Raw genomic sequence first — 24,228 nt, 5'->3', positions numbered from 1 at the left:
CGTGTCGTCCATGCATGCCTCTATGCTCCAAGCACAAAAGAGAAAAGAGAGCTTCCAACAAGCAGAAAAATGTCACGGGGGCTCAGGTGGTGAATATGATTCTCTTGCCATGATGACTCTTGCGTTTTTGTCCACATAAGCATGTCTGACACCGGCACACCACGCACTGAAGAGATGAATGCCCTCATTCCCAACCTCTGAGTAGGAATAACAACAGGCTGAGAGTGGATGACTTCGTGAAAAGGAGAATTATAATGATCATGCTGGTTTTGAGAAGCAAACAAGCAAACTGACCCCAGACCCAGGCGCTACGAAGTAAATAGATAAGTTCTGGAGATGATGAGGGCAATTGGAGTCAGTTCATATTCACGTGACTCCCAAGGATAACAAAGATGAATCTGCCGCTTTGAAGTTGATGTTCAGGAAAGAAACACAAGGGCTGTTTGGCACAGAGCTCAGCACCTTGAGAGTCAACTCACTTTTATCCTCAGTGGATTTCTCTCAATGGATGTCCATTGTCACCCAATTGAAAGTCAAAAGCAGATATTTCCATATCCCTCTAGTTCTTTAACTTGGGGAAGTCAACATTTTCACTCTGAAAGGCTGCCCTGCACACACTGTGTCCAAAAGATTCTTTATTCCAAGGACACAGAGTTAGAAAGCCCAGTGCCACCAGGGATGAAACAGTCATCAACCACACTGTTTTGAGAGGGGGCTTAAGCAAATCATAGAACAGTGCTATTTCTTTTGAAAAACATAAGGAGAGAAATATGAGGTCATTTGATCAGCAAGATGGCAAGAACAGCACTGCTGGGGTTGCTATTCCCACTGGTGCAGTGGAGTAAAAAGCCAGGAGAGCTTCGCTTTTGTACCTGGTGCAGATGTGGACTGCAACAAGACAATCGGCTTAACAGCAGCTCATTCCAGAAAGCAGACACCTCAGTTCTTCTTATCCTCATCCATGAAGTTCTCCAATTCAACGAAAGCAGTCAAGACCAACTCATGTATGAGTGCTCTACAACACTGAACCCTGAGCAAAGGAAACAAGGCCCATCTACAGAATGACGTGCCAGCCCATGGGATGCCCTTTCTCTGTACTTGATCATATGACCAAAGGCCAGGGCGCTGGAGTCAGAGTTCAAACCTCAGTCCAGCCACACTGAACATCTGTTACTCTGAGCAAATCATACAACCTCGCCTAGCTGCAATTTCCTCACCATTAATATGAGAAAATAATTGTACATCACCCAAAGATATGAGTGAGAGATTTTAAAATGCAACAATTAAAGAATTACACACTGTGATGGTTAACTTTAATAGGTCAACTTGCCTGGGCCATGATGCCCAGATATTTGGTCAAGCATTGTTCTGGAAGCTCTGTGAAGGTGTTTTTTAGATGAGATTGACATTTAAATCACATGACTTTGAGTAAGTAAGACTATCTTTTATAATGTGAGTCGGCCTCATCCAAACCACTTCACTAGAACAAAGACTGACCTCCCTGAGCCAAAAGGAATTCTGGCAGCAGACTGCCTTTGAACTCAAACTACACCTCTTCCTGCGTCTCCAGCCTGCCAGCCAACCCCTACCATCTCATAAGCCAATTCCTTAAAATGTTCTCTCTGTCTCTCAAACAACATACACATCTTGTTGTTTCTTTTTTTCTTGAGAACCATGACAGATACATACGCTATGAAAAATTTTTTTTTAATTAATTGATTGGCAAAAGTGGTTCAAAATAAGAAAGTACCACCTTGAGAAGTTTCAAGAGAAAAATCAATCATTTTGATAGATGCCAAAAAGTCTTTTGATAAAATTTAATATGTATAAGTATTATTTTAGAAAAATAATTTTTAAAACATTTGGATTCTTAATATGGTAAAAAAAAATTAAGTCAGTCAACTTAAAGTGACCAAACATTAGAAGCACTGACCTTAAAATTCTTACATTATTGCTCACTAATGTTTGATAAGCTCTAGTCAGTGTAATAAACAAATAAAAGAAACAAGAAAAAAGATAATTCAAAAACACTGAGATTCACACCTAAGCAATTCAAAGGAAACTTCTAAAACTTAATTAGAAAAGTTCAGTAAACAACCATATGCAAGAGAAATACATAAAATTAATAGCATTTCTGAATGCTGAAATAATAATAAATATTTTAAGAGACCATGCTCAAGATAAGAAAAATACAAAATATCCACAGATAAGTTTAGTCAACATGTATTTAGCTTCTATGAGATGCCACAAGAACTCTGCATAATGTATATATTCATGCTCTTTTAAAGCAAATTACTTAACAGTTATCATCTTTATAAACAAGTAAGATATTCTCAATATAAAATGTAATGTTATAATAGTGTCTTTTTATCAAGCTAACATATGATGCAATTCCAATAAATAGTCCACCAGTATAGTGGATTAAATTATTTTTGGCAAACAGTCGCTCTCTCCTACGGACACTCATGTCCGTAGGAGGAGTATGCTTCTCACTTATCAGTTTTGAACTTGGCCATGTAACCTGCCTTGATCTCATGGTGGACAAAGTGTACTTTTCTGCCCCTTCATTTTTGCCTTGGCTTTGGGTGATAGGATGTTAACAGATGTCAGGCCACTAGAGGTTTGCAATGTGCTTTCAAATTGGGCTTAATGCCTTGTGGTTTTGTCTTCACCACGAGAATATGCCCCAGGTGGAACAATGGTCATCAGAGAAGAGAAAAAGGTGAAGCAGACTTGGACCCAGATGCAACTGTGGAACTAAGCCCAGTTGATCTCAGCCTGGCTGGGCAATTTCCCAGCTGACCTATAGAAACATGAGCAAGAATAAATTCAATAAATCCTCTACGTATGAACCTTCAAGTTACGAACTTTAATGATGCACACCTGCATTTTTTAATGCATTATTACTCTCCACCACATGTTCGCATAGCCTGTAAAATACGTATCGCATTTTATAGCCTATTGTGCTAGTTGGGTACCTAGGTTAACTTTGTAGGACTTAAAACAAGTTGCACTTACAAACATACTCTCGAAATGGAAGTCTCATATGTTGGGGACTTCCTGTCACTGTTATTTCAGCTATTGAGTCTAGAGTAATTTTTTAGGCAACACCGTCATGCAAATAGAAGTCTGATACAACCAAGATTTTCCATTTTACTCAACAAAATGATGAGGAAATTCACACTGAGGTGAATCTATTAAAGATTTTTTTAAACAAGATGAGCAAAGAGGAAGTAGGTCTAATCCCACAAGAAACAATAATTTAAACATACTATTTACCAAAAAATAAGTTGACTAATGAAACAAGAGCACAAAAAAAAAATGAAAAAAGCTACATGTGCCAAAAAATGTGTACAAATTTTAAGTTTAATGTTCGTTCAAAAGATGGTGTTAATCAAATGAATGCTGGCATCACCACGCGATAGGAGGACAAAGAACATGACAGAGGCACCATTGAGTGAATGTCGTACTACACCTTGCTATCGTAATTCAGTTCAACTTCAAAAAGTAATACATAGATAACATTTCTTAAATTGTATGTGCATTTTTGGCACCCTATATAGTGTGTGTATGTGTTTGTACGCACATGCGCGCGCATGCGTGTGTGTGTGTGTGTGTGTGTGTGTGTGTGTGTGTGTGTGTGTGTGTAGCATTTGCCATTTCCAGCTTTCATTCATATAAGAAATGTGAAAGAGACGTTTTAAGGGGGGGAAGGTGGTCCAATGAACCGAGACCAGTCCTCCTCTTTGTCCCTGAATTTTACAAGTCATTTCCTAGCAGAAATGTATTGTTTTATGTGGTAGCTATTTTTTTTTTTTTTTGCTTCGGAGTCTCACTCCATCACCCAGGCTGGAGTGCAGTGGCATGCTCACCACCACCCCCGTGTCAACCTGCTGGGCTCAGGCGAGCCTTCCACCTCAGCCTTCCAAGTAGCCGGAACTACAGGTGCATGCTACCACATCCGGCTAATTTTTTGATTTATTGTAGTGATGAGGTTTCACCATGTTGCCCGGGTTGGTCTTGAACCCGTGGGCTCAGGCAATCCTATCACCTAGGCCTCCCAAAGTGCTGAGATTACAGGCTTGAGCCACAGCACGCAGCCGGTAGCTATTATTACAAAAGGCAGTATGGGAGGTAGTTGGGAGCAGAGACGCTGGAGCCAGGATACAAATCTCAGCTCCTCCACTTAGAGCCCCTGTTTTGTCATGTGTATAATGGGAAAATACCTACATCCTAGAGTCATTATAAGGTTCAAATAAATTAGCTGATGTAAAGCATTAGAACAGTGTTTGCCACAGAGGAAGCACTGTGTGTGCTGGCAAATTATTATCACTATTATTACTATTACTATTATATTATAGTTAACATAGTCTGGGGCATGATGATAATATGGTACTGTGAGCTTTGGGAAAGATATCTGAAAAGATAGGTAAGGCTCCTCAATCCAATAGTGAACCTTGTTAGAGTTATTGGCAAAATACAGTGCCATACGGAGTCATCAAAAAGTTATTTATGTTGTACCTTTCCTTCCCAGGAGTTGCACAAATAATTTACATTGCAAAACAAGTGGTTTGCATTACAACAGGTGTGAGTAAAGATGAGAAGGATTAGAAAGCTCACGCTGACTTACTTGCACAGGTGTTCTTGGGAGATATTTGAAGAACTTGTTCTTCATACCCAGGATAGGAATTATTTCTAGAACACTCACTTTTTTCCTACCAAAACACTTATTGTATTCAGTGCAGAATATGAAAATTAAGATGTATTCACAATGCATGTGTCTTATACAGCCCCTCCCTAGGGAGCTGGACTAATACATTTCAAATTTGGTCAATTCACTTCCTTCTGTGGTCTTCCCATCTCAGTCAATGGCAATTCCAGGCTTCTAGTAGCACAAGTCAAAAACCTAAAGTCATTTTTTAAAATTAACTTTTTATTTTTAGAACATTTTTAGACTTACTGAGAAATTGAGAAGATAGACTAGTTACCGCATACCTCACACCCAGTTCCCCCTCTTATCTACATCTTGTATCAGTATGAAACATTTGCTACAATTATAAGCCAATGTCCATAAACCACTATTAACAAAAGTCCATGCTTCATGCAGAAGTCCTTATTGTTTACCCAATGATGTCTTTTTTCTGTTCCAGGAGCCCATCTAGGGCCATGTTATGCTTACTTATCACGTCCCCATAGGATCCTCCTGGCTGTGGCAGTTCCTCAGACTTTCCTTGTTTTCCTTACCAGTTTTGAGTAGTACTGGTCAGGTGTTCTGTAGACTGCCCCTTAGTTCTGATCTGCCTTGGGTTTTTCTCATGATTAGACAGGGGCTAGGGGTTTTAGGGTGAAAGGACTCAGAAGTAAAGTGCCACCTTTCTCACACCATACACACTTACAACACAATGGTCACTATTCATGTGAACCTGCAACACCTAGCCCAGAGAGTGTTGGTCAGGTTTTCCACCATAAGGTTTCTATTGATTCCCCTTTCCCAGGTGTATTCTCTTTAAGGGAGTCCCTATGAGCAACCCACATTTAAGGAATGGGAGAATATACTTAAGTCATCTACATATGAACATTCAAGTTGCGAACCTTCAAGTTGCTAACCTTCAAGTTGTGAACCTTCAAGTTGCGGACACACATAAGCATGATCCATTACGTAAGTTAGTTCACAGGTCTGGCATATATCATCACGTACATGTATCCTCTACAAGTAGTTGTGCTTTTGTGTACTTTACAGTACTATATAGAGTACAGCAGTATAGCACCTTTATCTCAAACACAGGCTGTCCAGAAGCAAGTGTAAAAGCATCAGTGACATAGGGCTGGTCCTGCTAAGAAGCGCCAAGCAATAACGATGGAAACAGAAGTGAAAATAATCCACAGAGTGAAGCAAGGAGAAAAGATGACAGAGGTTGTTCATTCTTACAACATGAATCGATCAACCAAGGACAAGACCATGGAACATGTGAAGTCTTCTGTGCCAATGACATCAAGAAGCATGGAAAAGTGACGGAGGAGATGGAGACACGGCCCAGTGTGTGTATGCAGAGTCAGCTTCAGTGTTGAGACCTGCTCAGTTTGATGCTGATGCAAGAGAAAGCTAAGAGCCTTTATGGCAACTTGAAGAAGAAAGATAGTAAAGAACCAGAGGGCGCAACTTTTAATGCCAGCCATGGTTGGTTTCCTCAGCTCAAGACTAGAGATAGCCTTCACAATAAAAGTGGTGAGGCAGCAAGTGCAGATATGAAACCTGCCCAGAATTTTCTTGAAATGCTTCAAGAAATTACTAGGGGAGGCTGGGCATGGTGGATCATGCCTGTCATCCCAGCCCTTTGGGAGGCAAAGGCAAGAGGATTGCCTGAGCTCAGGGGCTCGAGACCAGCCTGGGCAATATGGCAAGACCTCGTCTCTACAATTAAAAAAAAATTAGCTGGGTGTGGTGCTGCATGCCTGTGACTCCAGTTACTCAGAAGGCTGAGGCGGAAGGATCTCCTAAGCCCAGCAGGTCAAGGCTGTGATGGCCATGAGCATGGCACTGCACTCCAGCCTGGGCAACAAAGTGAGACTCCAACCAAAAAAATAAATAAATAAATAACTAGAGGGGACCCAAAAAACCCAGAATTTATTTATGCAAAATTGTGTATTTATTCTTATATGTCCAGACTTCAGTCACCTTCAAAGTCCTCTCCATTTGATGCAATACACCTATTGAGATGCTTTTTCCACTGCTGAAAACAGTGTTTGCACTCTTCGGTTTTCATGTCTTTTAGTGCTTCTGCCATCTTTTGTTTTACCTCTTCCACATGGGCATGACATTTCCCTTTGAGAATTTCTTTTTTTTATCTGAGGAAACAAAACGAAGTCACTCTGGCAAGATTGAGTGAATAGGGAGGGTGGGGCACGGGAGTCTTGCCTTTTGGTCAAAAACTGCTCAATACTCAGAGCGGTGGGTACGTCGTCATGGCGAAGAACCCATCACCTGTTTGCCACAACTCAGAACACTTCTTCTGCAAACTGTCTCTCACAACAATGCTAGCTGGTCCACTGATGTCCATGGGCTCCTAGAACACTTACTTAGCAGGGGAAGCCTGTACTATAAGGGACCCGCCCTTTAAAAGATATTTCCAGGTTTTACTGTGTCTCCCCTCATACTGATAAAAGCATGTGTTAACATTTACTTGAGCATGTTTTTAATGAGATAGGACTGTACTGGAAGAGAATGCCAGACTGAAGTCACATCAGCATGGAGGGAAAGTTGATGTCAGGTTATGAAGCAACAAAGATTAAGCTAACTGTTGTTTGGAGGTAACGCTCTGAGTTTACTATTCAGAGAACCCAAGAGCTTAAAGACATAGTCAAGGGCTCTTTTCCAGTTGTGTGGAAGAGGAATCCTAGAGCTTGGGTTACACGGGCCATTTTCCAGGACTGGTTTTTCCTCCACATGATCCTGGCGGTAGAGAAATGTTGCTTGGAAAAGGACACTGCATTCAACCTTCTTTTGCTGTTTGACAATGCTCCGAGTCACCACCCATTCATGGACGACTTTCATCCCAACCTCAAAGCAGGGCATCCGTCACCGAATACTATGTCACTCATCCAACCTGTAGACCAGCGAGTTTAGTGACTTTCAAGAAATATTATTGGCATCACACTTGTGGCCAGGCAGTAAAGGCGACTGATGATGGATCAGAAACAACCATGCAGCAATTTGGAAGGACACCATCTACAAGGCCATAAAAAACATTGACTTCGCTTGGTGTGAGGTTACGGCAGTCACCATGAATGGAGTTTGGAGGAACCCCTGTCCACAGTTTGTCCACGATCTTCGTGGATTTGAGAAGGTGGTTGAGAAGTTCAGTAACTCAATGACCCTCAGCGAGAGCTGGAGCTCGGTCTGCAAGAGGACAACTTCACTGACCCCCTAGCTGTGCAATACAAGGAGCTTCCTAACGAGGACCTGATGGAGTTCCCCGAGAAAGGAGGGAGACGAGAGGAAGAAGTAACTTAAGAACCGGAGAGACTCATGACGCAGGAAACGGCAAGTGGATTTTCTTTATCTGAGGAGGCACTGCTGGTTTTGGAGGCCCAGGACCCGAGCGAAGACTGGCACAAGAAGCTTGCAACCGCCATTCAGAATGCAATCCAAGGCTACCGTGCCATCTACGATGAGAATAAAAGAGCTACAACCTAGACATCGCTGAATCGTCTTTTCAAGAAGGTAGATAGAACTGAATCCGGCGAGGAGCCAGAAGCTGTGCCATCAACACCAGGTGTGAGTGACACGGCAGCTTGCCCTCCGTCTCCTGTTGCTGACGATCCTTCAGCTCTGCCGTCCCCAACCTCCTCTCCCTCCTCCAGGTGGGAACTTTTCTTGCCTGGACACTTGATGCTGGCCCCTGTGTGCCAGCTGCTATACTGTACTGCTGTACTTTTCAAGGTACTGTAAGAGTATGCATGTTTTCTTTATTTTGTGTGTTTGTTCTTTATATATTATTTGTGTGAGGTATATTATAAGCCTATTACAGTATAGTACTATATAGCCAATTGTGTTGTTGGGTACCTGGGCTAACTTTTTTGGACGTACACACATATTGGACTTACGGACGTGCTCTCAGAATGAAACTCATTTGTATGTAGGGGACTTACTGTACTCACTTTTTAAAGTATCCCCAAAAATATATTTATCTAGACATCTTGAGCCCTGGTTTGTTTGTATTGTTTCGTTTTTATGATAGTAAAAGCTCCCGAGTGTTTCACAGATGTTGCTTAAAAAATATTTTTTTCTATTAATAAGTGCAATACATGCTTAGTGTAGAAAAATCAGAAAACATGTTTAAGTAAGAAAAAAATCACCTGAAGTTTACAGCTCAGATCTAGACCAGTTAATACTCTGAAGTTCCATCTCCAAACCTCCCTTCTGTGTCTACATCCAAAGAACTGAAATGGTCCTCTGCACCTATCACCCTGCCTTACTTCCTTCCATTTCACATTATAAAAAGTTGTGATGCATTTTTACACAAAACGTGTTTTAGTCTTTACATGCCCAGAGCCCAGTACTGTGCCTGGCATGTAGTAGATTCAGAAGATGGGATCCCATGAACTTATTATTATCGTTATTATTATTTTTGAGTTGGAGTCTTACTCTGTCACCCAGGTTGGAGGGCAGTGGCATGCTCACGGACACCCCAGTACCAACCTGCTGGCTCTGGAGATCCTTCCGATCAGCCTTCCAAGGAGCTGGACCTACAGGCGCACACTACCATACCCAGGCAACTTTTTAAAAAATTTATTGTAGAGATGAGGTCTCATCAAGTTGCCCGGGCTGTTCTTGAACCCGTGGGCTCAGACAATCTGCTCACCTCATGGTCCCAAAGTGCTGGGATTACAGGCATGAGCCACTGCAACTGATCCCACCATATTTTAATATCTATGAAATTGGCAGGTATCTTATAATCTGTGTTGGGTCACAGTTTAGTTGTCAGTTTTTTCCTCACTGGTTTATTCTTTTTTTTTTTTTGAGTTGTAGTTGCACTCTGTCTCCCAGGCTAGAGGGCAGTGGCACGCTCACAGCTACCCCGGCATCGACATGCTGGGCTCCAGCGATCCTTCTGCCTCAGCCTTCCAAGTAGCCGTAACTACAGGTGTGTGCTAACCAGGTCCGGCTAATTTTTTTTTTTTTTAATTTATTGTAGAGACAAGGTCTCGCCAAGTTGCCCGGGCTGGTCTCAAACCCACAGGCTCAGACAATCCACTCGCTTCGGCCTCCCAAAGCGCTGGGATGATAGGCTGAGCTGCCAAACCCAGCCAAATTTATTTGATGCATTGACGAACCCTCCCTGAAACCATGGAAAGGAATCTGCTGATCAGGACAACCTCAGGCTCTGCCTTGGCTCACACAGAACAACAAAATCCATTAGTGTAGAATCGCTACTTTGGGGCCTTGCAAAATTAGGTAAGTCCGCAAAACAGGACACACTCTGTAAGAGCTAAAAGACAACACAGCATGTAAAGTACTTAACACAGTGACTGCCATTTAACCTAACCCCTGAGGGTTTTTAATTAATTAATTGGTTTACTTCCATGTACTATATTCAACTATGTTTCAGTGTTATCTGATTTAATTTTTTACTAGAACCTTGCTTTCCAAATACTGTATTTATCTATTTATTTATTTGTTGTTGTTGTTTTAGTTGGAGTCTCACTCTGTTGCCCAGGCTGGAGTGCAGTGGCACCTCATGGCCGCCCCAGCCTTCCAAGTGGCCAGAACTACAGGCGCGCACTATCATGCCTGGCTAATATTTTTGATTTATTGTAGAGACGAGGTTTCGTCAAGTTGCCCAGGCGAGTCTCGAACCCACGGGCTCAGGAAACCCACTCGCCTCAGCCTCCCAAAGTGCTGAGACTACAGGCTGAGTCACTGAGCCCGGCCTACTTTATTCATTTTTAATCATTTTTATAGTCTTGTGTTTGACACATGCCACAAACCCTTATCCCAAATCCCTGGAAACTGGTATATTTTAGAACTCAGAATTTTTCAGATTTGAAGAAGACCATAGGGTACATATACAGTATATTATAAAACACCACAGCAGGGTATGGGAAAATGCTCTGTAATCAAACAGTATTATTTTCTGTAGCAAAATGTGACTCATCACAATAGACTGCTTCCCTGTGCACTCTATAATTCTTAATGGTGCATTTTAAGAATCCCTTGTGTCTAGGTAATGTGACTCCTCTCTAGAGGAGTTTTCAATACCTTTATGCTCACTTTATCATTAGCTGGGGACCAATTTTTGGTCAATTGCTCAGCTTACAGGTGTGCTAAAAAAATGCAAGTCATAAAATTCCAACTGTAAGGCCACTAGGGAACAGATCTAGCATCTTGAATTTCCAGGGATAATTTTTTCTGTTATTCAAAGAGCAAATTTCTTTACAAGCTTCCCTGTCTATTATCTGTGATATTTTTCGTAATTTTTGCATTTTTTTCTAGCCTATCCTTTCGCTAAAGTAGAGCTTCTAAAAGATCCAGCTTAGGTGGCTCTACATGAGAGCAGTTCTCCTTTGTTGGCTTTTCGGGGCCCAGGCCCTACTTCCTGACACATAAGGTGGCTACTACCTATTCCCTTCAGTGACTGGCACTGCTAACCACATCTTCAGCTTTCTTGCTAACCTCTCTTTGCATTCCTTCTCAGCTTCTGGTACCTGGTGGTTTGCCTCCTTCTTGTCAAGGCCCGCTGGGCATTAGTGCATCCAATTGTATCCTGCATGTCCTGGTGTTACAGCCGGGGGATTGTGAGGTTCTTGCCACGTATTGCCAGACCAGAACTTTCAATTTCATTTTCCTTTCAAACCAATATATCAATAAACTATTCATTAATAACTTGGCAAATGTCTATCAGTCAGATGACTTATACAGATATACCATTTCCCAAGCTTTGAGGGCTAACATTTGATATGCTCTGTGTAGTTATTTTTCAAACAAAATATTCTGTAATGAATATATTTCTTTTGTGACTAAGCCTTTGTAAGGCTACTCTGAGAAATGACAATTCACAATTTTATGCCATCTACTTAGTGATAAATTCTCTTCCGATGGTGAATACAATTGTTTAATTGAAATTACTTGAATGTTCACCATTCCTAACAGGAGTGGAATGAATCTCTTAGGTAACATGGTTATTCAGACTTTGTAATTACAGACCGAAATGTCAGCATCCTTGAGGTGGTATTATTCTACTAACAGTCCATCTTTCTCTCTTTGGTGAACCCCACTTTGAACACTTCTTTAAAGTAAGGCTCATTGCCGATCCTCAGCACCTTGTCTGGGACAGGATAAGCACTTAGTAATATTTGGTGACTGGCTAATATTCACAGTTAATACGAACTGCCATTTGATGAAGGTTTTTCGTGCTAGTCAGTCTGCCAAGCTAAACAAAAACTTTTACCATCGGGGAACTTGTTCTACCATGTTTTCAGCCCTCAAAGCAAGGTATTGGTGATAGGTGCACCATTGGCTTGTTGCAAATGAGGTAATTTGATATTTGAATTTCTAAAAGGCTGCTTTCAAGTGTGTTAACATGACAGTTGGCAAACAGGCATTTTTCTACCTAAGGTTCTATGATGAATAAAACTTCCTTGTATCTTCCTGGGGAACCAATTACTACATTAAAACCTATGATAATAATGGATCTTTCACCAATAAAAAATGTGATTTGTAAAGTGAATCAATCTATTTTGACTGCGGATGCCTCACAGCAATAGAGAAAATTTCATCTGACAATTATAATAAAACTATATGATTTATCAGTTGAGTAAAACTAGAAATTCAGTGAGTCATCAGTCTTGTCCAGCCATTTTCTGGCTCGGCGATCTTGGGAGATTGTAATCTTCATCTTCCTTCCTCAAGGATAAGCTGGTTTACTGAGCAATGTGTTCCTAACCAGAAAGCAGCAGTGTTCACCCCTGGCAGACACCTCACCTGACTGATGGGTGTGACTTATGCTCAGCCCTCCAACATGGTGGAGAGTCCAGTACGAAAAAGACAGCTCATCTAATCCTCTGTTGGTAGCTTGTGTAAGGAAGAGTTATAGAATGTTTGCTCATGGTTGTTGTAAAGTAAATACAATAGATTGGCTAGGACTCTTTTGCTTGCAAGTGACAAAAACACAGCTCAAACCAGAAAAGGCGAAAAAGGAGACATTCATTGGCATACACATCCAAACCACAGGGGAGGAGAGGCTGGGTTCAAGAATTGTTGGGCTCAGGCCCTGGAATACTGTCTGAGCCCTCATGTTAGCCTGCAACCCATTTCTGCTTTTCTCAGCATCTTGGTCTCACTTTCTCAGAGAGCAAGGCCACTGACATCCAGGGAATCCCATCTCAATACCTCCACCACCAACAAAAACAGGGTTTTTCCCGCCAATGTTACCCAGAAACACTGGGAAGGCTTCAGAATGGCTCATCTTGGGCTGCATGCCCACCTCTCAACCAACTGCTTGATCCACCAACCACTAGCCTGACTTTTCTGCCGACACCTGCGGTCAAAGGAAAAGGCCACCTACTCTAACAAAGAAGAGATAGAGAGTAGAAAAGCTCAAGAGGCACTGTCTACACCTGCCTGGCTAATTACACATACAGTAACCATTCTACTACGTAGCACAGTATGCATGGATGTAGTCTATGCACGTATTTAAGAAAGTAGAAATCATTCTATGAACATGTGTGTGGACATCTATCAGAGGCATGCGTGTATGTATATATTTCCTGTGTATTTGTACATACTGGTTCATACATATGGATGGGTATGGATATTATATGTATGCACAAGGGGGACCACAGAAAAACTCTGGATTTGTTTATTTAAAAACTGTGTATTTATTCTTACATGTTTAAATGTCGGTCACCTTCAAAGTACTCTCCGTTTGATACAACACACCTATCAAGATGCTTTTTCCACTGCTCAAGATAGTTTTTGAACTTGTTAATTTTGAGGCCTGTTAGTGCTTCTGTTTTTCTGTTTTTGTTGTTGTTGTTGCTGCTGTTTTTTGTTTCCCTTCTTCCGCATCAGCAAAACGTTCCCCTTTGAGGACTTTTTCATCCAGAAAAAAAAGAGTCACTCAGGATGAGAACAGGTGAATAAGGAGGGTGGGGCACAGGGGTCATGCTGTTTGGGGTCAAAAAGTGCTGAACACTCAGTGCGGTGTGGGCAGGTGCGCTCATAAACCGCCCTTCATGAAATGGGCAGAAGCACTGAAACAATCTCCGAAAAAAGAAAAATCACTGAAGCCGAAGGCAGCCTCTCACAACAACGCTAGCTGGTACACTGATGCCAATGAGCTCCTAGAACACTTATCTAGCAGGGGAGGCCTGTACTACACGGGGTCCACCCTCCAAAAAACAATTGTTTTTTGAGGGGTTCCCCCCACATATATTAAGGTCTTGCAAATAGGTGTGGGGTCTTTCCCTTTTCATGACTCCTCATCTTACTAGACCACAATTACCCATTGACTGCATTTGCTATTTTCTTCAGTACCCCAGAGTGAGTTTAATTCTAGCCTGACTGACCTACATATTGCTCCGACATGTCTGATTTCCCTCTCGAAAAGTCAGAGGATCACACAGGTCTAGGGCAGTGCCTCCGGGGCCCCTGAGCCATGAAGGACTGTGTTGAGGTCAGGGGTACACAGAGGGAAGCATGATTAGAAGTGACCCCTCTGTGGTCTGCAAGTCAGCATATCCGGGAAAGAACACGGTAAGACTGAGTAACCAGCCACCCAAAAAGAAGAGCCATGAGACTGGAACTAAAGATGAGAAATGCTGCGACCCAGTGTGAGGCAATGGTGACACCTGCGTAGATATCAGGAGTACACTGCGACACTTGGACGGGGGTCCGCTGGCGAAGGGTCCTTGTCTAGGGGCTGAGGGAAAACGCACGGCATCTAGTCTGAGTTTTGCTCTTTTCGCCAGCTCTTCTTTCTCTTCTCCCTCGGCCTCGTCCAAATCTTCTCCAAAGCACATGCCTCACCTCCTCCACAAAAGCTTCCCAGAATCACTCCAACCCACAGTGACGATTGTCCCTGCCATGTGGCACTTGACCCTAGATTGCCTGGAGATGTGGCCGTGGACTGAGAGTGGCCACTGCACAATCAGACTGAGAAACCTAATCATCTCTTCTCCACTCAACAAATACGTGCCCTCATACTTGGGGAAAACTGTAAATTATTGTTAAAATGACAAATCCAATATGCACGTGTCAAATAAGCAATCTTTCGCCTACGTTAACGTCGTTGTTTCCTTTTCTGTAACAATTTGAAAATCAAAATTTCTTTTGCTTTACAAATGGGAGTGTTCGGATTTTAATTAACAATTAAATTGATCAGTTTTAAATTTCTGGAACGTACATTTGCATATAATTGCTCTCGGTGCACTTATGTAAAAGCCAAAGACTGTATTCCCAAATATAGAAAGCCTATTCATGCCAGCCTTAGTTACATGTGTACATTTATCTGAATGTGTGGCGTGTGCACTTTTATTGCCAAGAAAGTCAGTTTTGTGCCTTAATTGTTACTATAACCACAATTTGGGAAGTTCTATTGCAACATCAATATGTTATACACATCTTTAATTAGGCTAGTGCGGCCTGTCTGTCACAGCGATGGATTCTAAATATTCTTATTTAGTCTACTTGAGGCTTGAAAATGTTCTCATTTTTTAAAGAGGCATCCTTCAGCCTCATTCAGCTGTGAAGTGCATCAGTATGCAGCCCCACACGCTGGAAACCCTGCATCTCCAATTAGCCCATCTTCAGGCGGCAGGTGAGAGGGCATGTGTCCTCACTACCAGCAGTCCTCTGCAGCTCCAGCATGTGAGGGGACAGGTCCCATCAGATCTGAGGGAGACATCTGTCAGCCCCACTGGGATCTGCAAAGACCGGGCCTTGGCACCCTACTGACCACCAGAGCTGGATTTGCTTATCCGGCACTAAATGCCAAAGAGCTCCAGGTTGCTTGCTCTGAGCAATATCTTCACACCAGGTCACATATCACAAAAGGCAACACAAAATAGGAAAGCCACAGACGGAACCTAGCCTGAAGTTCGTTTCCTTCATTCTCCCCCAAGTCCGCAACAATCTCAAGAGGGAGAAAACACAGTGGCCTTGGACCAGGCCCTGAAACACCTTAGTCCTTTATACCTTCTCTATCCGCTGCAACTGATCATTTAAAATGAAGAGTCAAAACACAGGTTAAGGAGAAAACAAGGTTCCTAGGGTATTGCCAAGCACAGATTGGTTTTTTTCCTTTCTGGAAATACAGATGGGCGACATAGGCATTTTACCAAGTGCAAGGTCAGTGGTAATAATACAGTAACTCGGCCATAGTGCTATAGGTGGGGTCTCCATATTCAGTTCTGTTAAAAATGGAGGACTGTAGTAGAGGTAAAATAATAGCATGACAGGGAGGTGGGGGAGCCGGGGAAGGATGGGACCTTTTGCAGAATCTAAATCGCTCCTGGTCCAAGCTTCAGAATGACATCGTGACGGCTGTCAGCTCACATGTAAGTGGTGATGAGGAATTCTGTGGCCAGCACAGACTCCCAGAATCTCAGCGCTCACCCAGTTACTTGGCACCCCTTTGGCTTCCCTGCTTCTCAAGATTCCTCTTCCCCCAGAGAAGCTTTACTGAAGGGTTGGGAGAGGGCAGGATGGCTGGGTGAAGAGCGGGAACCAATCACCGACGGCCTTGTAAGCAGACTGTCATCATGACAGCGGAAGGGGTGTTTCAACTCCTCTACAATGGTCATCACAGTTCCCACAACATGCTCTTTTTGTGGGTCTGAGCCAGAGGGTGGGGGGGAAGCCCTCAATTTGAAATACAAGCAAGGCCACGTGGTTACCTGTCCTGTGTTCATTTTCCTTTTCCGTTTTGCATTTCCCCCGGGAACAGATTATTCAAAAGCCAGGTGAGTTGATCAAGTGAAGCACAGCTTGAACTGGGTATAATTCACAGTGTGTGAGGCCTTCAGGACAGACTATCACAGATTCACAAGACTGCCTATATTTCCAGTTGCCCCAGTGCAGAGGGACCAGAACTCATCTATTTTTTAAAGATAACTGAAGAATCAGATTTTGCTTCTCAGCAACTCTGTGCTCCACGGTATCCACTAGATCTTTGACCTAATTCTGCTGCCTCCTATCCCACCTTGCTTCATACAGTAGCGAAGAGATATTCTTTACTATAAATGTTTTAGCTCATAAAATCTATGCCTAGTGACAGCAACGTCTAGCCCAGCTGAAGCATCGGGCAATAAAACCGTCATCAACAACGATCATGTTTGCAGATGCCCTAGGTCTGGAGACATTGCTGGCATACCTGCATGTTTACAAGAAAAGATTATAGGAAGCTTAGGTGTTTCCAGAAGGCATATGTATGTTAGGGGAAAGAATCTTCGAGAAAACCTTAAGGACCAAGATCTTGAAATTCAAGTGGTTGGCTCTCAGCCAGCTTGGTGGTCACCTGACTCAGTGCCTGACTCAGGCACGCCTACTGACTCTGCTCAGGAGCAGAACAGAGTGAGTTGGACATTGGAGGGGGTGGCTACCAATGAAGCATCATCTGAGGGTCACTACAAAAGCTATTTGCCTCAGAACATTGACTCCATTGCCTGTCATTTTAACTGTATGACTCTGGCTCTTGAAGACTGCCAACCTGTGTCTCCTACTAAACGCAACCATCTCCGGGAAGGATCGCACCTGAGGCCATTACTGGTGAAGCCCAGTGCATCACCATTTGGGAGTAAGCTGGAGCACCGGCATGCGGGTAGGGGCAGGGCTGTCGGCACAAAGGATGACATTGGTGAGGAGGTGGAACGTCATCCAGTTTTGCCTTCCTCCCAGCTGAGCCTAGAACTGTTGGAGTTTCGGAGAAATCTGCCATTCTCTAAGTGTTCTAACATGCTTTCAGCTTCCATGCCAAATGTCTTCTGCTGTATAACCTTGTTGCGATCCGGTGCCTCTCTTTCTACCACATGGACCAGAACTAGAAGGATAAGCTTCCCAGGTACCTGTTAGTCTTTATGTAAAATAAAATTGCCGATTTCAAATATTTCTAGTTTGTTTTCGATCACTTAATGTCGCCCTGCTTCTTTTCCGTTATGCCCTGCTGTTAAGTTACGTGAAGTGTTTTGTGTGCTTCCCAAAGTATGGTAAATAAACATCCTTTCTGGGGTCAGAACATATTTTTAATTCTTTACATAAAATAGACACACGGGAAAGTACAAAAAAGCATACGTATATACTTAACAATTAGACGGTGAACACCTATGTCACCGCAAACAGGATCGGGTGATAGCATATTGCTGAATTCCCAGAAACCCGCCGTGACCACAACCAGAGACAACAGCTCTTCCCACTTCCACGAGGATAACTTCCTCGCCATTTTTCCTTTTCAGTCCACCCCCATGTATGTCCCTAAACGGCGCCACTGAGTTTTGCCTCTTCCTGGGATCTATAAATGGGACCACACTGGGCACACTCCTTCATCCTCCACAGTGTGACCTACAGCTGCAGTTTGGTCATCGTCATTGCCGTGGGATAACTTTAATTCATCCTCATACCGGTTGCTATTTGGGTATATTCGAGGCCCTGGCTGCGAGGAACAAGGCTGCTCCATGTACTGCCCATGCTCCCTGGTGCATGGGTTCAAGAGCCCCGCCTGTGTAGATATCGATGGCCGAAAATGCTGGGCCACACAGCACACAGATCTTCAACTTCACTTCGTAAAAGAGTGCAGTGGTTTCTTCCAAAGTGGTTTTTCCCCCCCATTGGCACTCCCATTACTAGTGTTTAAGAAGTTCTGTTGCTCCGCATCCTTACCCACACTTGGTATTGTCAGACTTTTTAGCTTTTGCCAGTGTGGCATTTTGTGCTAGTAATATCTCCTCCTTTTGCTTTAAAAACTTTGTCACTGTGGTTTAAAACCCTGCATGCTAATGAGATTGAGAACCCCTTTATAAGTGTATTGTCCTGAATCCAAGGTCTTTAAATTCTAAATATAAACTCTGAGAGTCTGGACTTCAGTCTTTCGGTGTTAGTCATCACTGAACACCCCCGTCATACTGGTAAGCGTGGGGGAGTAAAAGAAGCTCAATCGTGGTTGGGTGTGGTAGCTCAAGCCTATAATCCCAGCATTTTGGGAGGCTGAGGCGGAAGGACTGCCTGTTTGAGACCAGCCTGGGCAACACGGTGAGACCTCGTCTCTACAGTTAAAAAAAAAAAAAAAATAGCTGGGGCGTGGTAGTGCGTGCCTGTAGTTCTGGCTACTTGGAAGGCTGAGGCAGAAGGATCGCCTGAGCCCCGCAGGTCAAGGCTGTGGTGGCTGGGAGCATGCCACTGCACTCCAGCCTGGGCAACACAATGAGACTCCAACTCCAAAAAAAAAAGAAGTTCAATTGTTAAACAGCCATTTGGAGCTGGGAACCTTATGAACTTTGTCCCATATAATCCTCAAAATAATTTCAGTAGGTTGATTTCATTATCCCCATTTTTCAAATAAAGAAATTGAGCCTCAGAGGTTAAAAAATGTACCCCAAAGCAAACAGACTGCTTATGTCACCTAAGAGCCAGAGCTGAAACTCAAACCACGCTTGGATGCCTTCAGAGCTCAGATAGCCTAAATTCTCTCTAGTAACCATATTTTCTCCTGAGAAATGACCTTTGCAGAAGAAAATAATACTCCATATCTTTTGGTAAGGTCATGGTATTACAAACCATATCAAAAGGATTTCAAAGGTAGGGAGTTAATATGATAATTAAATGACTGCACGAGAAGGTCAGCTTTCCATCCACACTCCGAAATCTAGTTCATTAATATCTAAACAAATAAAGGGCTCTTTGATAGTTGGTGGGCTTTCCCTCATGAGAGTAATCTGCAAGACACTTTAGTCACCTGCTTCATATTTAGCCCATGACAGGCACTTGTGAAATGATTAACACCATACAGCAGAGTTATAGAATATTAAGTGACAGAAATAAAAGTAACAAAAGAAGAGAGCAAGACTAACTCTTCTCTAAGAGACACATTTTTATAAACATAATCAATTTATTAGTGCTCTCAAAAAATTCAAGCAATAGACATTTAAGAAAATAATAATTTAAAACCAGTTAAAGGATAAACATCAAGCAAGGCTCCTAAGAATTTATATGTTATTAATGGTATCTTTTTTCCAACTATAAAGGTCTAATAAAAAGCCTATAAATCCTGCGAGTACAGAAACAATTTTCAAAGAATCAAATTAACCAGAAGCAATGACTCAGATATGATACTGCCTTCAAAAGGAAAGAGACTGAGCGAGACTTCCACATCCCTTCCCAGGGTGCTAAGAATAACTCCCGGGACAGGAGTAGCGTTTTGTGCGTGAATCTTCTCTCCAGTATCTTCGCAAAATGACCTTTGGATGGGATCTGATCCCAAACTCTCTCTGGTCTTGTAGACACACTGGTAGCCTGTACCTTTGTCAAAATAACTTCAAGCAGTCTTGAGTTTGCATCTCGGAATATTTGCCTCCCGTTCATCCCACGCCATAGAAATGAACAGGGCAAACAGTGTTATTATCCACTTCTACATACATCCCACATTTTGTGAGGTTCATTATTTTTCCCTTTGAGACCAATGTTTGCTTGCAAAACGCCAGCACAGTCTGTGCTTTCTAGTTGTCAGTAAATCTCTATCCCCTCCTGTACTACCAATTGGCTACAAAGATTTAAAGGTCCAGTGATCATAGGATTTAAATGATTTTAACCCCTTTAAATTTGAAAACTCTTTAAATCCCATTATCTCTGCAGCCACTGCGAATTTTAAAATCAGCTTGGCCTCTTCTAGTTCTAGGTCTAAGGATTACAGAGTTTTAAAGAGTATAAATGCTTTTCTGAAGTTCTATAAAGAGCTCTCCCCAGCCAGCTGACCCCCAGGAAATAAAGCCAGCCAGTTCTCCAGCTGGCAACTGCTGAGCAGAGTTTCTAAATGCAAAGATATGTATGTTTTGCCACAAACCACTAGGAAAACAGACAGTTGCTTCCTCAACTCCACATGAAGCCAGTGAATCAGAAGATTTCATGTGGAAGGGGTGGCAGATTTTAGACATTTGTCAGTAAATGTCTAAGAGAAAGAAAACAGAAGATGTTGTCAGATACCCAAAGAAGCTCTCCAGGCCAGAGCCAGTATGTTCTGAGTTGGAAGCCATCTTGTTCCTAAAGAGAAACCGTTACCATGGATACCCTCCAAAGGGTAGGTAACCCTCTGAGGTCTTACCTCTTGCGTCCTCACATTTACGTATCCATAGTGAGTTCGAAGGGGTCGCCTGTATGCGTAAGAGAATGGCATCCACTTTGTACCAGGCTGTCCAAAGCAGCTGAGCAGCAGCGGGAAATTCACTTCACTTACAAGGCGCACAACCAGCAGGAACAGGAACGCTGCGATGAAGCTCATAGCAATCACAGACTTTCGCTACAAAACATTAAAAAAGAATGAATGAATGACTTTCAACCAAACACAGTCACAGAGAGAAGTTCCTTCATATCTCTCTCTTTTCCTTTCATGGGGATTGAAGGAATCTGTCATTTAGGATATTTCCCGTGGAGACAGGAAATAATCATCTGGTGTCCAGGTTGCCATGGTGTGCTAGGCAAGCAGAGCAGCTTTCGTGGACTCTTCCGGTCCGTGTCTACCTGTATTCTTTGCACACTTCTATTCAGTTTGTAGAACCCAAGTCAGATACTTCCAACTACAGGAAGCCTCTCCTCATTGCCCAGTCCCCTCCCCACCACCGTCCTTGCACCCCTAGCCTCCCACCCCAGCAGAGTCAAAGCCCTAGCACGCCCATCCTTTACTTGGAAGGCACTTCTACTGGGGTTTGCACTTTGTTTCGCTGCATAATCATTTATGTGACTCTTTCGCCATGTAATTGTGAGTTCCCGAAAAACAGAAATGTACCGTGCCATATGGATCTTGGTATCCTAGGTCCTTCACATGATACCATACCACACTACAGACACTCAACAAACACTGGAGTGAAACTAAAGAATGAATCAATGATAAATGGATGAGTTTTTCACATTCTTGCAGACACCACCTCATTATCACTCATTCTTCTGTTTCTGCATCTAGCATCCTCCAAGAGCAGGGAACTATTGACTGTGCAAAAGATTCAGAAAGCTACTAACAAGAGGAGACAACATTTCACACTAAGCAGTATAAGAACATTCCCCTAAATGTGTTGCCATGGAACAAAAGCAGGGGAACTGCATCTGCTAGAGGCAGAGAAAGCACAGATGTGTCTGAGACGGACCTTGATAAAATGCATGAGTCCTAATTGGCAGGATGTGTGAACAGAGCTTTCTAGGTAGAGAGAATGGAGCAAGGAGACGAGAAAACATGGGCTATTCCTAGCCATAGAGCAGAGCGCCTTACTGGAACACAAAGACGGAGAAAAGACTAGAAGCTCAAACACAAATGACAACTTTGTGGTGAACTTCCTCAGTCACCAAGTTAACATGTCTCTACTGAGTCTGCTATGTGCAGGAACGCCAACTGAGAGGTTTTTGTGTTTATTTTGTTCAAGGGGACAGTTATAAGTTATAATCAAACATCCATGCTTACGATGCTTTGGAGCAGGGAGACAGTGAGGCCGGCGGTGGACAGGTTATCCCAATTGGCTAGGACAGAGGTAAAGAGGGATGGAAACCAGGGCAGAGGCAGAGGGAATAACAAGGTGAAAAAGACGTGAGAGAGACTCTGTGTAGGTGGAAGAGAGCTAGAATACTGATGGGTAGAAGCAGCTGGCTGCAAATTCCCAATGCCTGAGATTTGAGTCTAAGTGACTGCAGGAATACCAGTCATGTCGTGGGGGAACCAGAGTATCAGAGCCGGAACTGATCGAAGGTACCAGTTTTCAGGAACTGGTGGTTCGTTCTTGGTTGTCAAGGAGTCAGGTGGAAAGCCAAGTCCAAAGCAAGAAGGAGCACTGGGAAGGCAGATCTCAAAAGCATCTGCCATGAAGCACAGACACAGTGAAACATTCTTTCATGAAGCTGGGTCCTTGACTTTTCAAACTTAAGGAGAGTCACATAACTTTCTGGGAAAGACTGACACACTTGCTGTGTTTTCAGCTTAGCACTTCCTAATGGAATCAGCTCTTTGCTCTTCACAGAACCAGGGAAGGCTAAAACCCTGAAGCCAGACCCAACTCCTCCCTGGCCCCATGGTCACAGGCTCCCCTACACGGGCAGTGGAACCAATACCCAGGAGTCAGCAACCCCCAATGAAAGTTCTTGTCCTTCCTCAATCCTGGAATCTGTAAAGGCCCCACCCCTCCGTCTGGCCAGCCTAATTTTCCCATCACCCGAGAGTCTCTTGAGCTCTGTCCTCCTCAACACCCCTTATCTCACCACTAACTACCACAGCCTTACCTCACTTAACCTTCTCATCATGAAAAATCATTTTAATTTGCTCCTCTGTGGAATCGTTACGTCCACAACATTGCAATGTGTCAAGGTAACAGCTTAAACGAAGTGATGGATCTTGCGAGTTTAAAGAGACATGGACCAGAACAGATTGTTAAATAAAAGCAGAGTGGCCAGTCACCCATTAAGTAAACAGGTAGGAAATCTTTTTATTATTATTATTATTTTAATAGTCATCTGGTAGCTTGTTGCAAAGCAGCAGCTTGCTTTGAAGCTGACCCAGATGGGATGTGTGCTTTTGCCCACTCAGAGCCAGGCACGGCTCTCTGGTTCTCTTGGTTGCTGAATTGCCTTCAGGGCTGGGGGCCTGAGCACAAAGGCGTGGAGGGCCCTTCTGAGTCCACGGACATACAGCATCCGTGAAAGGCAAATAAATCAACCATTTTGAGAGAAACTTCAAAATGGAACGGAATCACAGTTGCCAAAGCCTGCTCCCTGGCAGTCCACCTCCAGGCCCATGCTCCATCAAAGGGAACCAAATAACGAGCTCACTGATGGTGGAGGGAGCGACTGGAGAGTGGAAGCCGGACCCAACACGCAGATGCTCCCCCAGGGACCGCACTGAGCAGCAGGCAGAGGTATTCCCTCCACCGCCCCGGGCTCAGCCCCATTTCTGTTCACTTCCTGAACCCGATTCTTCATGTTTCTTCACGTTTACGTGTCTCATTTGGCGTGAAAGTGTTCTCTCAGTGCGGGTATAAATCCACCCCCAAACTTCCCTAGAAAAGGTGCAGTTTCAAGCACATCTTGTGCTCCAGATGAAAAGGACACGGAACCCACTATGGATGCACCTTCACGAGAGGGTGACCCTGAACTTAAGCAACAACAATAAAGACCATATATGAGACACTTAGAAGTCCAAATGCAGTGAGAGAGAGAGAGAGAGAGAGCGTGCGCGCGCGTGTGTTTATGGTAGGGACATAGGAGGTAGGGAAGGGAACAGAGTACTGACATATATGATACACAAGAAAGAATTCACACTTCAAGTCACAGTCACTCACTGGGTCTACACTCTGTGTAGAAGTAGCCAGATGCTGAAAAAGCAAAAATAAAACTGTAAAAGGCAGACCACACTTCCAAAGGGTCACAACCTGGTGCAGCTGGCCAGTAAACAGAAGACTACGATCCCGTGCACCAAATGAGACTGGTGGAGGTATGTGCAGGGGGCTGTGGCAGCCCAGAGGAAGGGTGGGTAGCGGGTTGCAGGAGGA

The 24,228-nt window shown here is 43.3% G+C and overlaps 1 protein-coding gene across 2 annotated transcripts in view; it reads right to left on the bottom strand.

Annotated features, from left to right (window-relative positions):
* ST6GALNAC3 (ST6 N-acetylgalactosaminide alpha-2,6-sialyltransferase 3) overlaps positions 1–21,010 on the bottom strand; it is a 336,203-nt gene extending 315,193 nt beyond the window's left edge. For both annotated transcript variants that reach the window (XM_008053442.2, XM_008053443.2), the window contains exon 1: positions 20,808–21,010. In XM_008053442.2, coding sequence (XP_008051633.1) covers positions 20,808–20,984 — 177 coding nt within the window. In that variant the 5' untranslated portion in view covers positions 20,985–21,010. The remainder of the gene's footprint in view (positions 1–20,807) is intronic.
* Between the last annotated feature and the right edge of the window lie 3,218 nt (positions 21,011–24,228).

This window comes from Carlito syrichta, unplaced genomic scaffold, assembly GCF_000164805.1.
Source record: "Carlito syrichta isolate Samal-C Ts95f unplaced genomic scaffold, Tarsius_syrichta-2.0.1 Scaffold288154, whole genome shotgun sequence".
Taxonomy (NCBI): domain Eukaryota; kingdom Metazoa; phylum Chordata; class Mammalia; order Primates; family Tarsiidae; genus Carlito; species Carlito syrichta.
Note: the sequence above shows the minus strand (reverse complement) of the source record. Positions and strands in the feature narration are given on the sequence as shown.